This window comes from Thunnus thynnus, chromosome 1 (genome assembly GCF_963924715.1).
Source record: "Thunnus thynnus chromosome 1, fThuThy2.1, whole genome shotgun sequence".
Taxonomy (NCBI): domain Eukaryota; kingdom Metazoa; phylum Chordata; class Actinopteri; order Scombriformes; family Scombridae; genus Thunnus; species Thunnus thynnus.
Window position 1 is genome coordinate 13,149,386 of NC_089517.1, and position 19,295 is coordinate 13,168,680.

Consider the following 19,295-nt stretch of genomic DNA (forward strand, 5'->3'; position numbering starts at 1 on the left):
CACAGTGGATGTTCTAATTAGTGGCTGAAGTTTTGTGTCGGCCACAAGACAGAGCAGAAGACAAATCACTTAGCGGCAGCTTCATCATCTCCGCTTGTCAGAACCTCTGACAGAACCGACAATTATGGAATTGCTAATTCCTCAGTTAGCTCACTCTGAGCCAGTCTCAGCTTGGCACATCTGGAACATTTCCTGAAACTCAACACGTCAGAGCACCAAGAGCAAACAACACTTGGATAAATAGAATATCAGAAACAGCGCTAATCTCATAAGGATATTTGAACAAAACCAAATGTCAATAAACACAAGATTTAGCAATGTAAATGTGATTGGTTTCTCAGTATGATGAATACATACACCAGAACCCAGTTTCTTTTTGTTTGAAAGAGGATGTCAGTATTTATGTAACCACCTTATTTATATAGTACTTTTCTAAACAAAAGCTTTACAGCACACGAAAGGAATGCAATAAAAACCACAAGGGGAAAACACACACTATCAAAGACTGAAGTTAGTTAGGACTTGGCAAGGGAGCCTGGGGTAATGCGGCTGTGAGGACAAAAAAGTTTGATCTGAAAAAGAGATTGAATGTTGTACTTAAGTTTGTCAGGTGGCAACACACAACTCCAAATAAATGCTAATGTTGCTTTGTGTCTGCCGGATGAGGTATGATTATGAAGTAACAATAAGTCAATGTTGTGTTTATGGCTTGTTGTTGCACTCCCTTCAGATGGCCAAAAAATAATGAATGCAGGTTTAAAATATGTTCTAAAACTTGAAGGAAACCAGTGAGAGGAGGCATGAATACATCTAACATAATCTACTTTATGGGATTCATCTCCCTTATGGCTGACTTGCAAAAGACAAAATGAGAAGCGGCATGTATGACTAGTTCAGGATCAGTCAAGGTCAAAAAGGTCTGAATTTTCACTGTAGTGTAAGTTGGATAAAATACTGCATGTTTATTCAACCATTGGCTTGGTCAAATCACAGACGGCATCCTCAGTGTAAGTGGATGAAGTATGGAGCATAGAGGGGACTCATCAAAGGTCTCAGATTTAGATTAACATAGCCATAAAGGCCAGGGTATAAGAAGTATTTTGTGTTGTCTGAACGTGTGTCTGTGCCTGTTCGGAAAGGCCACACTCAAAGGCAGGGGGAAAAGCTGGCCGCCGGAGAGATGTGATAATCGTTTAAATATGGAGATAATGGCGCACAAACTCTCCTGGTAGATATTCATAGTGTTACACTCGTTCGTACAAAGAAAAAGTGGCAAAAATAATTGTGTGTAGAAAGAAAAAAGAACCTCAGATTTCAGTTGTGACAAAGGTCTTGTTTAATTATGAAAATTGTCTTTATGTCTCAAAATGAATATGGTGATTTTTTTAAAATTACAATACCACATATAAAACCTCTGGATCCCTGTTTACTAAATGAGCATGAATTAGCTTCAAATTTTGACAGATTTTTTGACATTTTCTAAGCACATTATTAATCCGAGCAAGATGAAGAATTTGCCCTTCTCTAGTTATTTGTGACGGGCCGACTAAAAATGATTTAGGCTACCTTAAAGACCGAGCACATGTAGTTTATCAGGAGGAGGGGCAGTTTATTCAAACCAATTAGCACACTGACAGAGAGGGATGAGTCCCCTGACCTCTCCACCCTTGTAGCCGTAAATAGAACAAATATAGTGAACAAAGAGTGAAAGAAAGATGAATGAATGAATAAGGCAGTGACGATTTTATTTAAACCACCTCAAATCTAAAACTTTCATTGCTCCCTCAAAGTCAATAGTACAATGTGTTGTTGCTACACTGTAAATTTAAGGCTAAAACAAAGGCAAAGACTTATTTTTTTCTATGTGCACTGTTATGTGACATGCAGAGTTACTGAAAGTAAAAAAAAAGCTAACTCTTTACACAGATCTAAGAAGCTAATGTTACCCGTATTTCTCGTCTTCCATCTGCAAAATTTGCTATGGTGGACCAAAATGAGTATAGATCTGTCTGTTGGTACTCTCATGTTGACGTGAGGGTATTTTGACTTTTGTCACTTCATCAGAGCTCTGCTGCCGAAGGAGTCGGACTGACCACACTTTGTCACACCTCTGGCGACATTTTGATCAATTGAGAGCCATTAAAATACACCACAATGCTGTGATTTACATCTGCCACAATGTCATAGATTGACGAATCTTAACAGCGCTCCATTAGTCTATTGACAAAGTCAAGTGGCTGATCAATTCATATAAATTTTTTGGAATATTGACTGCGTCTTAACAGAAATTACCTGATGGGAGGTGCCACTACTCAGAGCGCAGAAAGAGATTCATTTGCTTAAAAGATTAACCTCATGCATGATTGAATTTGTTTTTTAATCTGCATGGCCCATCTTGCACTGCTCATAACAATTACTGGAAGTAACAGAAAGATCTTAAGATTTAATTGGAAGAAATGAAAACTTCTCTTACTCTGTCTTTGTAAGCATGTGGAGTTGTCTGTGTTGTGTGAAAAAGACACGTTTTTCTTTGATTTGCGGGCTAATTTACTTCAAGGCGAGCTGCTGAAGTTTGGTTTGTACTGATGTGAAAACAACAGCTGAAGTATACTGTACTGAATGTTTGGAATGAGGCAGTGCTGCTTAAAACTTATCGGTATTTATTTAATGTGGCTATAATCAATATTTTATATTAACTCTGGATCACATGACTGCTTGTATGTCAAAGGGGTCACTCATAGTGATGAGCCCACAGGGAATTATCACCCCACTCTGCAGTTACCCTCAGCTCTATGGAGCTTTATCGTTTCATTCAATTCATTGTTGGGGGTTTCTGTCCAGCAGCTTTGACTGTTTTGATTCACTCTCACCACTGACACAGCGTAGGTTTCAGCCACACTGTACGCTAGCACCAAATAGTCAGCAGACAAAGTTAGCAAAAAGCTAGTGAACATCGTTGAGCATTTAGAGGCTTAACATATTTTTCTCATGAGTTGGTTAAGACCAAAACAAGAGCTACAAGGAGAGTGAATATTGGACTTACAGAATATTGACCAGAAACACAACTCCAAATGTTGCTTTGTGTCTGCCGGGTGTGTAAATTTGTTAGCAACTGTTTGCAGCTTGTTTCTGCTGTCTCAAAGTGGCCAATAATTTAGGTACTGCAGGTTTAAACATTTTCCGCAAGTGAAAGAAGTTTTTTATTCTTAAAAAAGGCAGTCTGTGACTTGCTTGCTCTGTCTTTCACTGTTTGTCTTCTCCTCTTTCTCCCCTCAGTAACCTTTGGTTAGAGTTAACAGGTAAATTGGGCAATAAGAGAACATTACCTGAATGCTAATGGCAGTGGGCGATTTCCGGAAAGCATGGTAGAAGACATGCTATCATAATAAGCCTCATCCCCAAAGTAGCAATTAAATGAAGATTTAAATGTCATTTTAGATGGGAAAGTATGGCTCACAGTGGACAGATATTTTATTTTAAACACCATATTGAACTGAAACTGAGTTGATTTGCAGGGAGGAAAAAGGGAGAGCAAACAGTCAACTGGCGGAGATTTTCAAAGCACTTGATTGCTCTGAATATCCTCATACAGTAAGTGGCCAGATAATGCGTGGTGGAGAGGGACGGTGAGATAGCAGAGTGAAAGTAATGATGTCTTGTTGTGGCTGATAAGGTGCATTTATCTCCTATTTCCCATGTCTTTGCACAATGGGGCCCTTGTATGGCTGATAGTAAAACACAGGGCTGTTAGATGGTAGGACCCATTAAATGGTCATAAAACTCACACTGGGCTGGATTATGTTGAAAGGAAGCTTTTGTTTCCTGTGTGGAAAAAATAAGCAGGTGAGCCGCAAAAGAGAACAATTTAGATCTGAAGCAGACTCTGAACTTGTGCTGATTTATTTGTTCTGCCTCTATTGTTGTTTATCAAATGTCTCCACCTTATTAAGCTGCATTGCTCAATTGTGATCTTAGCTAATCAATAGCTAAGATCACATTTGAACAATGCATGGAAGCTATTCAGATCAGATTATCTGTCATTAGATTAAGAAAGCAAGGTAACACTTTTCATTCAAGCACCAGGCGTTTCTTTACATATCTTTACATGCACAAATATGTCTGGATAGTTTGATTTTACTAAGCACAGTTTTGTTTGCAGACATGCTTTTGTATAATCTGACCAAGGGTGGAAATCACTGTTACTTTAGTAACCTAAATGTCAGGTCAGGTATAAAGTGTAACAATCACACATATCATGTAATACACTTTTGAGACATTTGGTTAATCTGAAGCATCTTGTAGACTGATCATTGCTATATGATTATTTATTAGATTCCATCTTATAATGGAAAGAATCATCCATGCACGTATGCTGTTGTGGAAAGCAGGTACAGTATTTGTTTTAAAATATAAATTAATGGTAATCAGTTTAATTTTTAGTCATTCTCACTGATGGCAGTGTTGGTCGGTCAGTCTACCACTTTGGTCCATACTGAAATGTCTCAACAACTATGAGAGGGTTTGCCATGAAATTTTGTATTTTGTACTTTTTGTAATTTTATACTTTGGTTTATGACTAATGACATTTCCATCACCTTCAGCTGTACTTTGTGTTTAGTGCTAATAGAGATGAGAAGTGGGAGAAGTGTTTGTTGCCATTATATAGTCCCAAAATTTTCTTTGGTAAACAGTAGCCTGGATAACATAGCAGTCGCACAGGTTCATGTTATGACCAACAAGTTCTAATTGTTGCAACTTAGATTCTGAGAAATCCTGTTTTGTCCATGATTTTGGCATCGCGGACAGCTTTAAGTACCACAATACCCATGAGCCGTGGTCCTTGTTGCTATGGAGAAGAATTCAGTCAGAGTTGCGAATCAGAGCAGCAGCAAATTCAAACATACTTGAATTTGTGAACGAAACACAGCACTGTAGTTGCCACATGAATCCAAAATTGAACCAGAATCCAAAAGTAAAGTTGTTTAAGCAGCAGATTGTAAAATTTGTTTTCTCAACTCCGTGATCTTTAGCTTTGTTAACGACACGTCAAAGAATTTTGAGCTCAGTGATTGGGTGTTTCTGGACAAAATGCATCTTGGGAGTTTTAGTTAACTCTTCTGCCAGAGTTTTTTTGTACACAGGCTTGTACCCTGTGTTGTGGCACTGGAGCACCAAATGTGAGCCGGCTCTAGGCCATATATGGCTGTGTAGGGTTTTTGCTAGTATTTGGGGGAGCAGATTTGGACTAATTTGGGTTAAGAATTTGTTCAAGTTATGCCTTTCTGGCACAATGCTGCCTTCACGCAATATTGGCAAAATGGAAAGAAGAGAAAAACCTCTGTCCCAGTGGGGGACACTGCTATCATAGGCATTAACTCTGTGAAAAGAATGGCCTGTATTTGCCTAGCCATTCTTTAGGTTCCTGGAAAATAGACATATTTTATTTGCAAAGAGAGAGCAGGAAGGGGCCAAAATGGTAAAGGCAGACAGAAAGAGATTCACATCCAGTGGGCTAGATGTCATATGGCAAAGCTCAATATTGGTTAATAAATGATGGGAACAGGGTACAGAGACTGAGAAGAGAACTAAAACTCTAATAAATTACCTTTTATCTCCTTAATGAGACAACATTAATTTTGGTCTCAAGGTCTGGCAGAAAGCAAGCTGATTTATCATCTGCCTCTAACGGTGTGGGAATTAGTCTAATTACTCGGAGTATGGAGAGCTGATTTTCACTTCACAGAAAGCCCATTGTGTACCCAGATCGTTCATCAAAGCCATGGTCGGGAAGTTGTACTGCAGGCTTGCTGGGAAAAGTCAGGTGCAGGTCGACAACGTCCCTGAGGGCCACATGTGTCACAACAAGCATGAAAGAATTGCAGAAATAGGAACGGGCACCCAAACACACACACCAGGTCTTTTCAAATCATCCATGCTATTAGAAATCTTGCTTATTTCAGCCCCATGTACAGTTTAACCTTACTGTTAACAGCATGGAGCCTTATCAATAGGTTAAAAAAAACCAGCAAGGATCAGTCACCCAGTGGGAGTCAATAATGTGCTGACTAGGCCAGCAACTTGCACACAGAGAGCACGAGAGACCTGGATTAGTTTTAGGACAGAGCAAGCTGTCTCAGAGCTGTGGTAATGATTGAAAAATATGCCTGTAATTGCTGATAAGCTCTTTAATGTTTCAGTAAACTCCTGTTGGCCGCTAAGTTTACTGACGTATAACTCCTCGATAAACTGCGGCTTTGTAGTGCAACATCAAGGGCCGGCAGCGTCTTTGAACCAATTGTCCCCACACCACGTAAAGGGTGTGCGCTGCATTTTGAGAGTTCTACAAAGGGTTCAAGAGGGCATCTGTTACAGAGGAAGGGGAAGGAAGTGGGTAGGTAGGTTTTATGTCAGATTCAATATTAATAGGCCCTTTCAGAAGAGTTTTCACCTGCAATCAGATAATCCATCTGATGAACTACATCCACTACTCCCAGATTATGAGGTAGTTGTTGTTGCTGTTGTTTTGTGACTCAAATGTAGGCATCATCTACACTGCTGAAGTGTCCCTCAGCAACAGAGTAAATACTACTAGTCCAGTTGCATTGCACTGTGGCTGACCGTGACTTCTGAAAGGTCTTTCCCTAAGGGGATCAATACGTTACTATTGCTGCTATTCATAGCTGAGATGCAAAAGAAAAAATGCTCAGTTTATACGTTTCTGTAATGTCAAACATGTACCAATTTGTCTGTTACTTGAAGTGCAAGTTGCAATGACTTCTGAAGTTAAAGGTACCCTGTGGAGTTTTTCACCACTATATTAGAGTTGTGGCTCAATGTTTTTATGAGCAAGTTTTGTTTGTTCTTGCATATGCGCACAGGGACGCACATGCATGCACACAATCCCTCAGGTGATGCAAAAAACATTCCTGCCAATTGTTTCACACTATTCCACTGGTCTATAGGTAGCAGTAACACACCAAGAGACTAATGTGCCAACAAATTTGGCTCGGAAGGACATTTTAGACATCAATGATACACACAATGAGTTTTATTGAGTAACACTGAATGTAAACATAACTTTTGTTTGTTTGCAATAAATCTCAACAGGACATGTATAAATGCTATAGGAAACGTCCTGCACCTTCAGGAAGGTGTGATATATGCTTATCTTAGGATGCAAGTACAACAGGACAACTGACCCAGACTCACAGGGACACCAGAATCCCTGGATTAACTGCATATTAATTGTTGCAGAAAAGTTGATTCATTTAAAATTTACAACAGTGAAGTTCAACAACTAATTTTCCTCTTGAGCCTTCAAACAGGTTAATCCAGGCGTGAGAGCCCACATCTCACAAAACATCCTAAAATCAGCATTTATTTATTTACTTATGTGCTTATTACTTACTAACCAAGTTGCTTGCTTGCTTTTTATCAGTTTAAATCATTTAAAGCGGAACCCTACCCTGTAAATCAAGTGTGCAAATGCACATTTTCAGGACAGGACTAATCTGAAAATAGATATTCCAAAAGAATTTATAGCATTTTTGGGGCCTTTTTTTGTTTTTATTATTAAAAAATACCAATATTGGACCAGCAGGCTTATATGCACACACATCTTACCCCACCATTTGATCCCTTCAAGGAGAAAACAGTGTGCAAAGCGCTGCTCAGACGCAGGCAGCTGACACTGGAAGCAGGGCCGCAGTTTCAGGCACTGATTCAATTTAATTTGTGCGCCTCTGTCAACAGGCCTGGGTGACGGATTTACCCCTGGCCTGCCTATTTAAATTACTTTCAAATCATAAAAGCAAGGGAACGAGGCTTCGGGGGGAAGAGGTTGAGAGAAACAGGCAGAAAGCAGCACTGATTTCCCTGGAGCAAATTACCTCTATATCAGCGCCAGAGACAGGCGGTAATCTGCCTGATAGAGAGCTGAGGGTGAGAGAGCTGCTGTGGTGAAGGAGAAAGAGAGAGAGAGAGAGGAGTGGGCGGACCTGCAAGACCGCTCCAATTTTCTGGAGGTCAACTATACGCACGCGCACACGCATAACATATCATGAGCAGGGGTCCTTGAAAAGATTCCTCCATGCAGTAGTGTTTTATTCATATCTGCAGAATGGATTTCAATTTCCTGAGATTTAGAGGTTCCTGGGTGGAGGCCGGAGCTGCCGTTTGGATTAGACTGTAACTTTGTGACATCTAAGACAAAAACAAGACTGACCGTTTGTTATTGAAGGCGTTAACCACCGATGAAGTGATGAAGCCACGAATAAACTGATAAAACTCCTTGAATGAATGGCTTTAAGACCAAATTAGACTTGTGATGTTCAGTTCTAGAGGGATTATTTGATTATATCTAATCATCATAGTCAATATTGTCTGATGCACAACTGATAGACAGACAGGAGAATAAAGTTATGCAAAAGAAGATAGTAAGGGCCCGTGAGGACATTGAGGTCATCTCCTCGATAAAGCAAAAACTATGAACGTACACACGGTGGGCATACAGGCCTCCAGAATCCCATTTTTTAATAGTCAGTAAAGTAGTCAAATTTGACTGTTTAGGCCAACAAATGAGTAAGTAAATAAATAGATTCAGTTGTCCCCCATCAGAATTACAATATATTCATGGCAGTGTGAAGAAGACTCTCAAACAGCATTTAGAGTATCTTGTCAAAACTTACAGAAAATGTGACAGAATCTTTCACTAAATAGACATAAAAAATATAGAAACTTTCTCTCTTAAATTTCAGTTTGGGGATGTTGGGTGTAACTCAACTCTAAAATTCTGACTCGGCCCTGACTGTCAGCGCTAAAAATAAATAAAGTTATTTAGCAAAACAAGGTTTCCTTCATAAAGATCTGGAGGTCAAAGACTGAAAACTGTTTTGAATGTGTTAAGACTGTGTGTGGGAATTTAAATATTCAGCATCTTCTTTTGCTCAAGATTTCATAAATGTTGAGCATCATATAGACCCTTGTTTGCGTTGTATCAGTATGCAGATTCTCATTGTAATATTGTTGGATTTAAAATGTCACATAAGAGGCAGACATTGTCTTAATTCACGTTTTAACACATTGATTTTGTCTTCAGACTGCAGTTTCAGACTTTAATATAAGCTACAGTGTTATTATTTTACTAGTCTTTATAAATAAGATTTTTGTCAGTGAAATTACAGTGAATAGGTTAGACCACGTGTATTGCATGTGGTCTAACATACATGTAACCTGGCTTAAAAGAATAAGTCAGACTGATGCACCTTAGCTTTTTCAGGTCTTAAAATGGCATTAGTTCACATTAAGCAGAAGGCCAATTAACTTATAGCCTCTCCTGCCAAGTCATTACACTTTTATACGGTTTGTGTGCAATTCTTAGTCGTAAACTTTAATGGAAACGGTATGGCCTTATGAGAATGAAGCAAGCCATTAATATTAATGATTTAAATACTGGACACAATGTATGTATGTGTGTGTGTGTGTGTGGGGGGGGGGGGGGGGGGGGGGGTAACATCACGCAAATGAAGGTACCCAATAACATTAAGACTGCTGAAAACCCGTATTTGGTGCTAAGGTGTGGAAGATGTTCGCACCACTGATTTGCACAATCAAAGCGATGTATTTCTATGTTTATGGCAAAGGAGATGCAATCTGTGGTGAGTACGAGGAGCTGGCAGTAAGATAGATACTGAAAATACAATTGGCTAATCTTCTAATGTACCTCCGAGCTTTGATGCAGTTGAAGGTGTTTGCAGGCGGGACAAGGGTTGGACATTACCTCACTCAGAATGCTTTCTGGGGTGAGAAACGAGCGAGTAATTAGCTGATTAGAGGCCCGTCAGAGCGGCTCAGCTTCCAGCCAATCCCAGCTCACACCGGCCTGCAGGGGTGGAGAAGGACGGCTGATGGAGTGAGACACATACCTCTGTAGTTTGTGAAGTTGGTATTAAACACCAGGACAGACGCAATCCTGCAAAGTGACATGTGCTAGGTAACATCTGTAAACTATAGTCGCAAGGAAATAGATTAAAGGACGCAAACGTCAGTAATTCAGTCTGTCAGAAAGGTTTTTTCTAAGATCATTAGTCGTTAAGATACAAGCTGATAATGTATTAATGCTTATTTTTGAGTAGTAGGTCTATAACTTGTGTGGTGACCCGTCCAGCTCGAACTTTTGAGAAAACACAAGGAAGAACATGAGTTTGTGAGTGGAAGAGGCTCCGCTCTAGGCGCGCTGACGCACGGCACAGGTGCGCACCCGCCAAACTTGGCACGTTTGTTTCTTTAAGACTCTGCAGTCCGCCCGAGTGAAGCGGTCATGGAGAAATCGAAAAACTTCAGAATCGACGCCCTGCTCGCCGATGAGACGAACCGGGGCAGCCGAGACCTCTCCCCTGGTCTGAGCAGCGACAGCCCCGCGGGCAGCCCGGTCTCCTGCCGCCGTGCGGACACCCCATCTCCGCGGGCCGCACAACTTCAGACCGGAATAATCCCCAAACCGAATATTCTAAATCTCCCGCACCAAGGACTCGCTTCACTGCCACAGGGGGCAATTCCCGCCATGTATCCTGCACCCATGTACCCATTATCAGCTTTGGGTGCCCAGCACCCCGCGTTCACATACAACGGTTTCACGCATCTAACACAGACCTACCCAGAGCACCTGAAGGCGGCTGCCATGGCAGGATCTCTGCCCCTGGAGCACTGGATCCGCGCTGGGATCATCATGCCACGACTGCCAGATTACAGCTGTAAGTATGATCAAATAAGATCATTTTATGGGCCAAAAATATCCCAAAACTCAAAGATCGAGTGAACTGAGAGAATTGAGGTTTAGATTGTTTCACATGTAAAAGCTTTTTTAAATTCTTCAAAGACAGACCCAAACATGTGTCACTTTTACGAATAGAAAGGTTATGAGTTTTTATTGGAAGGAGGGGATTTCATCAGATCGTCTGACTTCTGAGACACTCTACCGCTGAGGTGTTGTAAACTCATCGTGCACAATGACTTATTGTCAAATGAAACCGAGTTTATTTTTGACTTAACTCGATTTAGAGGCCTGTGTTCAGTTTCGATAATAATAATTGTTGTTCTTGTTTAGAATAATGTTGCAAATATTATAAAATAACTAGTCAAACTAATCATTCTATGTTAATTATTTATTAGTCTGTTTGTGTGTTTACTTTTTCATTCTCAGAATAATCAAAACTATTGATTTACTATTTGAATTATAGATGATATGTCTTTCTATGCTTAAATCTGAATATTGAAGCAAATATTTTAAGTTTCGTTTCGTTGATGATAGCGACAGAAACAGACTAGGCGTTTGGATTTCGTTATTTATATTGAAGAGGCATACATTAATTTAACAGCCAGTATGATTATAATTTACAACCTATTTTTGAAAGCAAGCCTTCCGAGTCTTGGTGAGCTGTTTTACTCAAAGAAAGGCTACGCTGAGGATCTGTGTTAATACAGCCATACGTTTTCCTGTGGCCTCGGTTTACTGCTTATATCTGTGTCATATTTTAATTTTAGCCCATTTATTTCTCTATAAACGCCAACCCGATGAAAACTGTCTTTGTGTGACGAAGAAACTATAAACAAACACCTAAAACGTCCTGTAGTTCATCAATAAAATCCCAAAAGCCTTCATTGAATTTTCATTAAGTTAATGGCATGCCTGTGTTTTTATGGCCTCTGCGCCAGCTTCTGCCGTGTCCCCCCCGTCAACAATAAACTGGAGTAAAGCTATTATTGTTAATGATGGCCAGTGAGTGCGGGCATATGTGTGCGTGTCCCAACCCACAAAATTATATTGAACTTCCTATGTCCTTGGTATTATATAAATAAGACTCGAGGCAGCCAAATATTTCAGACTTTAAGACATGAATGTTCTCTAAAGTAACATAGAAACACTGCAAGAAACCAAATTAATCATGATACTATACTTAATATGACAGGATCTCTCACAAAATAACTGGAAGTAATTGTCATCTATGAAGCTACACATGCACAGGCTGATCATTTTGCTCTGTCTCCTCCAGCGGGCCCTCAGTCTGGTCTGTTGGGGAAGTGCCGGAGGCCCCGGACCGCCTTCACCAGTCAGCAGCTCCTGGAGCTGGAGAACCAATTCAAACTCAACAAGTACCTGTCCAGACCCAAACGCTTTGAAGTGGCCACCTCACTCATGCTGACTGAAACACAGGTGAGAGAGATCAGTCCACTTCACAAGCCAACAGAATGAGGCGCATCACAGTGTAGAGTTTCGATGTAGGAGGACACAATATTCTTGTTCATATAGTCTCAAGGTGAATACAAACTGCACCTACAGCACACCCATCCAACAACAACACAATGTATTTGTACAGGATAATTGGATTTTAACAGACTTATACTTCACTAAGAGCAGGGATCTTTTGTGGATAACTCCCAAAAGGAGTTGCATCCATTTTTATTGTAATTCATTCATCTTATTTTATTGTGTTGTATTATTTAACCAGGAAAACCTAATTCAACTGTGTCCTGGCTATGATAGAGACCGATAACAATGAGACACACAACACAAAATATGCCACAAATCAGGTCAGAATTAAACAAAGATGTGGTTATAAAATCATGAGTAACAATCCTAATTCAATCATGTAAAAGATTTCATCCTAAAACAACCAAAATTTCACCTTAAATCAACATAAGAGCTCCAAAAACCATAAAAATGGCCGTGAATAGATCAATCCATTTGTAGTGTGTGTTGACACGACACTTAGCCAATGTAGATATTACATAAATAATAGTGTATTCATTCTGTTTGAAAACAGTCATTAATTGTTCCAAAAAAAGTGACTAACGTACTAAAAATGTCACCTTATTTGAAATAAAGGGCAAACAAGTCATGTAGAGATGCACGTTGTGCAGCAGACACATTACTGTATGTCTCGACTTTATATTGTTTAATTATTGTGGGGATATTAATCACCTGTGACTGTTTTAAGTATCTGAACTGGTGACTTTGCATTTCACTATTTGTGCTGTTGTTTCTATTTTAATTGCAAATTCCTTCATTTTTCTGGTGGTGTTGCTGACTAATTATAACTAATTGTTACAATTACAATTAGTTATATTTTCTGTCAAGTCCACTGCACAAACCAAATAATTCATATTTTTTAATTTTTTTAGAAAAAATGTTTTAGCATAATTATTTTTTTATTAATTATAAATGATTTTTGACTTGTGTTGGAGATTCTGCATTTTCTCTTGAATCATATTTGACTCAAAAAAAAAAAAACAAGTTATCTGTCAACGGGAAAAGAAAAGTGAATCTGAAGGTCTACAGATTCTTTTTGACTCGGCATATATTCAAGTCAAGTTCATTTTATTTATATTGTCCTGAATAATTGATTTGTCTCAGAAGGTTTTTACAATGGGAATAGCTTTTAGAAAACTGGAAAAAGGGTACCTGAGGATGAACAACAAAGGAGGAGTCCTACTTCAGACATTGATTTTTTTTTTTAATTTTTAAATTTTACAGATGTACAATAATAACAAAAATGTGTTTTTAATTTATTCACACAAACTCTGGACTATTATTCCTAAATCTGACCATCATTTTCTTTGCTCTGTCATCTCTTTCCAGGTCAAGATCTGGTTCCAAAATCGGAGGATGAAGTGGAAGCGCAGTCGGAAGGCGAAGGAGCAGGCCTCTGCCTCGACCCAGTCTGAAGCTGAGCGACTACGCAGCGGAGGCAAAACAGCCACCAACAAATCCGATGAGAGCAGACGACCTGTGAATCCGGACGACAGAGGGATAGATCTGGATTTGGAGGACGGTGAAGAGGAAGAAGAGGAGGACGAGGAGGAGGAGGAAGAGGAGGAAGCCCAGCATGGTTTTTCTGTTGCTATGGGTAACGGCGTCGGGATGCCACGATCCACGGACTTCTTGCAGCGTGGCACCGACGTCGGCTACAATCCCCACAGCCCTTTCTCTGATGACGAGCTGGACGGGGTGCAAGTGGGAGGAGGCGACAGGAAGATTGGGGCAGGACTGTGAAAAGACTTCTACACCGAGGAAACTCTGGTTTGATTTTGAGACACTTGGACATGTTTGAGTTTGTGGTCATGAGGGAAGACAGTTTCCAGACCTAAAATATCTTTTGTCTGATCTGCTCTGTGAATGATTATCTATTCCAATCAGGACTTTTTGTTGGAATCACTCATTATTCACGCAGCTACCAAACGCTCTCCCAGACGAGAGCAAGTCTGTCCTCCCGTGTCCAAACTAGACACATGATTACGACACTAATATACTGTATAAACTATCTGTGAATAAAATCATCTCTAAGCACTGTACATTTCATAGCATGCCGGGGGGGAAAAAAAGGTGCTCATATCTTCTTCAGATTTAGCTGTTTATCTGAGAATCTGCCAGTCAGCTTCTTTGTCTTTGATCCGTCTACTGACAGCCGGAGCTCCACCCAGTGAACAAACACGACTACGTGAATGAAGGATGTGAAGTGAGACGAGTGAACTGTAGTGCATACAGACAGCGTAAGAATGTACAGGTCATCATGAAGACAAAAAACTTGAACAAGGGGGGAAAAAAACAAGACAAGCTTAGAAACATCTGCTGCGTCAGATGTCTTTGGGGCAGAAGATCCCAAAACACTACATTTACTTTTGTGCATTTTATGTGAATATTGATGTGATATTGGACTCATATTGTTTTTGTTCTCGATGATGTTGTTAATGAATTTGTTCTTGTCGCTTACATGTAAATGAATTTAATTTATTTGAATGATTGCAAATATGAATCATACATGTATTTATCTGAAACTTGTTTGTGGTGTAACTGTGAAATAAAAACAGAGAAAAAAAAAAGAAGCAAAGTTCTTTATTGAAATTGTGTGTTTTCTTGAGAATGTCGTGAATATTAGACTGAAAATTTATCATGGGAACATCACACAAAAGTGGCCGAGATGCTAACTGCCCCAAGATCAAAATATTAACTCATTTGTAGCTTAAATTGACTTAGCGTTGAATAAGTTTGTTATGCTCTTCTTGCAATGGCTTTATAATCTACTAAAATGAAAGAAAGAAAAGAAAAGAAAAATCAAAAAAATTACAAGTAAAGACAACTTTGTGAGTTGTAAACATAGGAATATGTCTCACTCTTAGGAAAATGTGCCCACATTTCCGTTATTTCCATTTCCATATCTCAGACAAATAAACCTTTTCCGTGTTCACATCTCCTTCAACTCCTTCGTCGTCTTCCGGAGCCACCGTGCTTCCTCTGGTAGCAAAGCAAGAGCTCATCCAAAGTAATTCTCAGTTCACGGTTTTAATTTATTACAAGAGCTCTCAGATATTAATTACTCGGTGGGGTTTACTGATAGCCAAATAATTAAGTTAATGAAGAGGAAGTAAAGCAATCAAAGCCTGATGGTGATGTCACACAGGCCCATTTTAATTTCCACTGAGCAACAGCATGATGAGTGTGTGTAACTGCGGTGGGGCGTTTTATTGGGCCCCCATGTAAAAGGCTGTGATTAAAGAGCAGATTGGAGGACGTGCCGTATGGTGTCTCAGACCACAGTCACATATTTATATAGTGATTAGATGCATTCTTAACTGGCTGGAAAGACACTGGCTCTTCTTGTAAAATAAAAAAAAAAACAACAAAGCAGAGCTGTATAATGATTGGAAGTGACTTTAAACACTGATGGGACTTTTAGCAGAGACTTTCAAGATGCTTCATGCTGCTCAAAAACAAGAAGAAACTGATGAGAATCTCAGGGTTCTTTTTGCCATAAATGTTTTAAAGAAATATCATCAATCATCTCTAAAATTATTCACTGTGTCACCAAGTTTATATGAAGGAGAAATTAACTGAGTCACAGAGAGAGAAAGAGCAGATCAAAAAAATTCTTATTGCACATGCTTTTTGTGAATGTCTGCGGATTTAGGTTTCTTTATTGGGTCATATTGTCCCACTTACAGCTGAATGGCCATCAAACCAAAAGTAATACATTATTACATATAAAAAAAAACTTTCCTTTACACATCATCTCTAATCTATGAGAGACCTCTACTGGATTAGATTAAGTGTAGTGGATTTATTGCTCTGTTATGCGAAGATTTGTGCAAATACATTTATGTGCTGCCATTTGAATTTAGCATGAAATGAAATGTATATGTAAAATCATGCTCATACATTCATGGATGTAAGAAATGCAGTTGCTGTTGGTCAAGAAAATGCAAAATTAATCAAGTAAATTATCATTATGTGTACATTTTTTTCCATACCATCAATATAATGTAGTACAGAAGCAGCTTAATGCAAAGAAATAATAGAGTAATATACAAAATCACATTTTTGCCTTACTTGTACTCCCACCTACAAACCTACAACAAAAGGGAAAAGGGGAAGAAATCTCAGGATGGAAAATTCACACAACAAAAGATTGCTTGGGAGTTATACTTTGCAGCTTTAGAGGTAAACATGCAGCTTTAAGGAACCTGGTCAATGGCTCACAATCACTTACTGATAATTAACCAGAAGTTGCAAAACCTGCAGCATCACATAACCTGCTCAATTCCCTAAATTAACACCACCAGCATGTCCTAACTCAAAGTACTTCAAAGGAGTTTTCATTGAACTTTTCAGACTTGATTTAATAGGGGCGAATAGAGTATACACAACACGCATGCAGACTGAACCTCTATCAAACTGCAGCTTTTAATTTGGCTGATGAAAAATCATGCGAATCAATAGGAGCTCATTTAGTTGTGTGACTTGTCAGCTGTATGACAAATGCCATTTGGCCTGTTTTATGACACAGGCCCTTCTGACACAGTACAAAAATCACAGCTAATTGATAAGGCAGTGGAGCAATATATGGAGGCCATTGATTCCGTTTCTCCTCTAATTTAATCTGAATACACCAGTCATGTTGATTAAAAAATCCCTGCATAAATTACAGCTGCTGCTGATAATGCTGTCAGTTTTCTCAACAGCCAGCTCGACTAAAGTGCTGACGGCCTTATGGATCTTTCTTTCTTTTTTTTTTAACCAATAATGCATAGTGAGCCTGTGTCTTTCTATAAAAAATGTTTCACTGTCTTTTGAATCACTCAAGTCACCCCTTAGATGTCAGCTCGGCCCTCAAGCACAGAGTGGTTACCAGAAACCCCCCATTTTCATAGTTAGACAAATAAATCGGCCTCTTTTTGCTTTGCTGGATTATAAATCAGCGACCCCTTAAAAATATTTACACCCTGTAGTTTAATCAATCAGCGAAATGTCGGGCTCATTACGTAAATATGAACAGATTGTCCGATCTTTTAACGTAATCACACGTATTGCAGGTTTCCCCGGACCCTGTCCTGTCACTTAACTAATGGGCAAGTGGGGAGTGAGTGACGGGCCCCAATAAATTCACATCTGTCCGACTCAAAACGCTGTTCTAAAGCATGAAAAAGGCACCGTTTTTGCCAATAAAGTTTATTGAAAAGGCGTGGCCGGGGCGGGAATGTAATCATGGGCGTCGTTTATTGTTGCAGGAAATGTATGTTACAGGTGTTTTAGCAATTACAGTGCACATGATGTTTGTGGCCCAGTGTACCCTTCAGTTAATGCTGATCAGCAACATACTAACACAGGAGTCTGGGACGTTTTTATTTATTTATTTATTTAAAATCAGCTTTGTCTGTAGTGAATGGGAGCCTGAGATTTTCAGAGAACAATAGTAAAAGGTGTCCTCAAAATCTGAATTATGATTTTTTTTTTTTTAAATGTTCAGCATCTTTAGAGCAAAAATGAAGATTTTGCAGTGACTCAAACCTTCGGACTCATCTGTGGACATAAATTGTAATCTGCTGATTATATGTGAAGGAAAAATATGAATCTATCTGTTGTGTTGCACAAAAGTCACCAGAAATATCCTGGTGGAGAAGAAGAATTGCTCATTTTTACTGAGCAGACGTGTAAAAAAAAACAACAACAAAAAAAACAAAAAAACAAGGTCCACTTCTGCCCTCTTGTGGCAAAATAAAAGATGACGCTTGTTTGCAGCAGAGATGGACACAAATAGACAGACAGACAGACATACATGGATGTTTGTGAATTAATACAGTAGTGAGTGCGTGTGTGTGTGTGTGTGTGTGTGTGTGTGTGTGTGTGTGTGTGTGTATGATGACAGTGTGAGTCTGAACTGTCACACATGCATCCTCAGACACTCTATTTGTGCAGTTTTAAGCAGTAGTGAGAACAATAATATTAACATCATCAACAACACTTTTCAATGTCCTGCACAATATTACTTTTCTATTTTAGTGTACCTATTTTACTTAATTTATCTTACTTTTATTGTTATTCTATTAGACACTGGTGTTAGCATTTACTCCTTATACACTTGACATTTATTACTGTGTTGTTTTTATTCTTATGTTGTAATTTTTGAATTGAATTTGAATTTTTGATCTCTGGCACAAGACTTTCCTTCAGGATTAATAAAGTTCTATCTTATCTTATTTTACTTTATCTTATCTCCTCAAACACAGCCTACATGACTTTGCAGAGGTAAATAAAAAAGCTGTTTGTTATAGCTGTACATATGTCATTCTCACATTAACTGTTTTTTTCCCTCAAATACTGCATTACAGTTTTATAATTCAGATATACTGCCACAATACCAGTGGTGGAAGGTAACTAAACACATTTACACAAGTACAGTAAGCTTACTTACAGCTCATTTACAGTTTTGAGATACTTGCCCTTTACTTGAGTATTTCCATTTCATGCTTTGAACTTTTACTACATTTCAGAAGGAAATACTGTGCTTTTTACTGCACTACATTTATTTCACAGTTAGAATTACTTCCTTTAATATCAATATCAATTTTATACATGACACATAAGATCAGTTTGTTATATATTAGACTACCAATCAGAACACATTTTCAACATGAGCTTTACCTCATTAAAATGCTATTTACATGTACTAGTCAATGAATCAGTATATTCCAATAATAGTCTATACTGTATGTATGATACATGTAACATTAAACTGGGCCGTTTGCATTGTGAGTACTTTTACTTTTGATACTTTAAGTACATTTTGCTGCCAATACATATGCAATAAGATTTGCAGGGCTTTTACTTGTAATGGTTTATTTCTATATATTTTTAATTGTAGTAATGCTACTTCTACTTATCTAAGTAAAATATCTCAGTAGTCTACTTCTTTTACCACTGCACAATCTGAAAAATTAGACTTTCACTGTATGGAGGACACTCT

At 38.8% G+C, this 19,295-nt stretch overlaps 1 protein-coding gene across 1 annotated transcript; it reads left to right on the plus strand.

The window, feature by feature from the left end:
- mnx2b (motor neuron and pancreas homeobox 2b) lies at positions 1–14,878 on the plus strand. Its single transcript, XM_067585723.1, has 3 exons — positions 1–10,751; positions 12,051–12,211; positions 13,637–14,878. The coding sequence occupies exons 1-3, from the start codon at positions 10,319–10,321 to the stop codon at positions 14,048–14,050; spliced, it is 1,008 nt and encodes a 335-aa protein (XP_067441824.1). The 5' UTR covers positions 1–10,318; the 3' UTR covers positions 14,051–14,878.
- Positions 14,879–19,295: the final 4,417 nt, after the last annotated feature.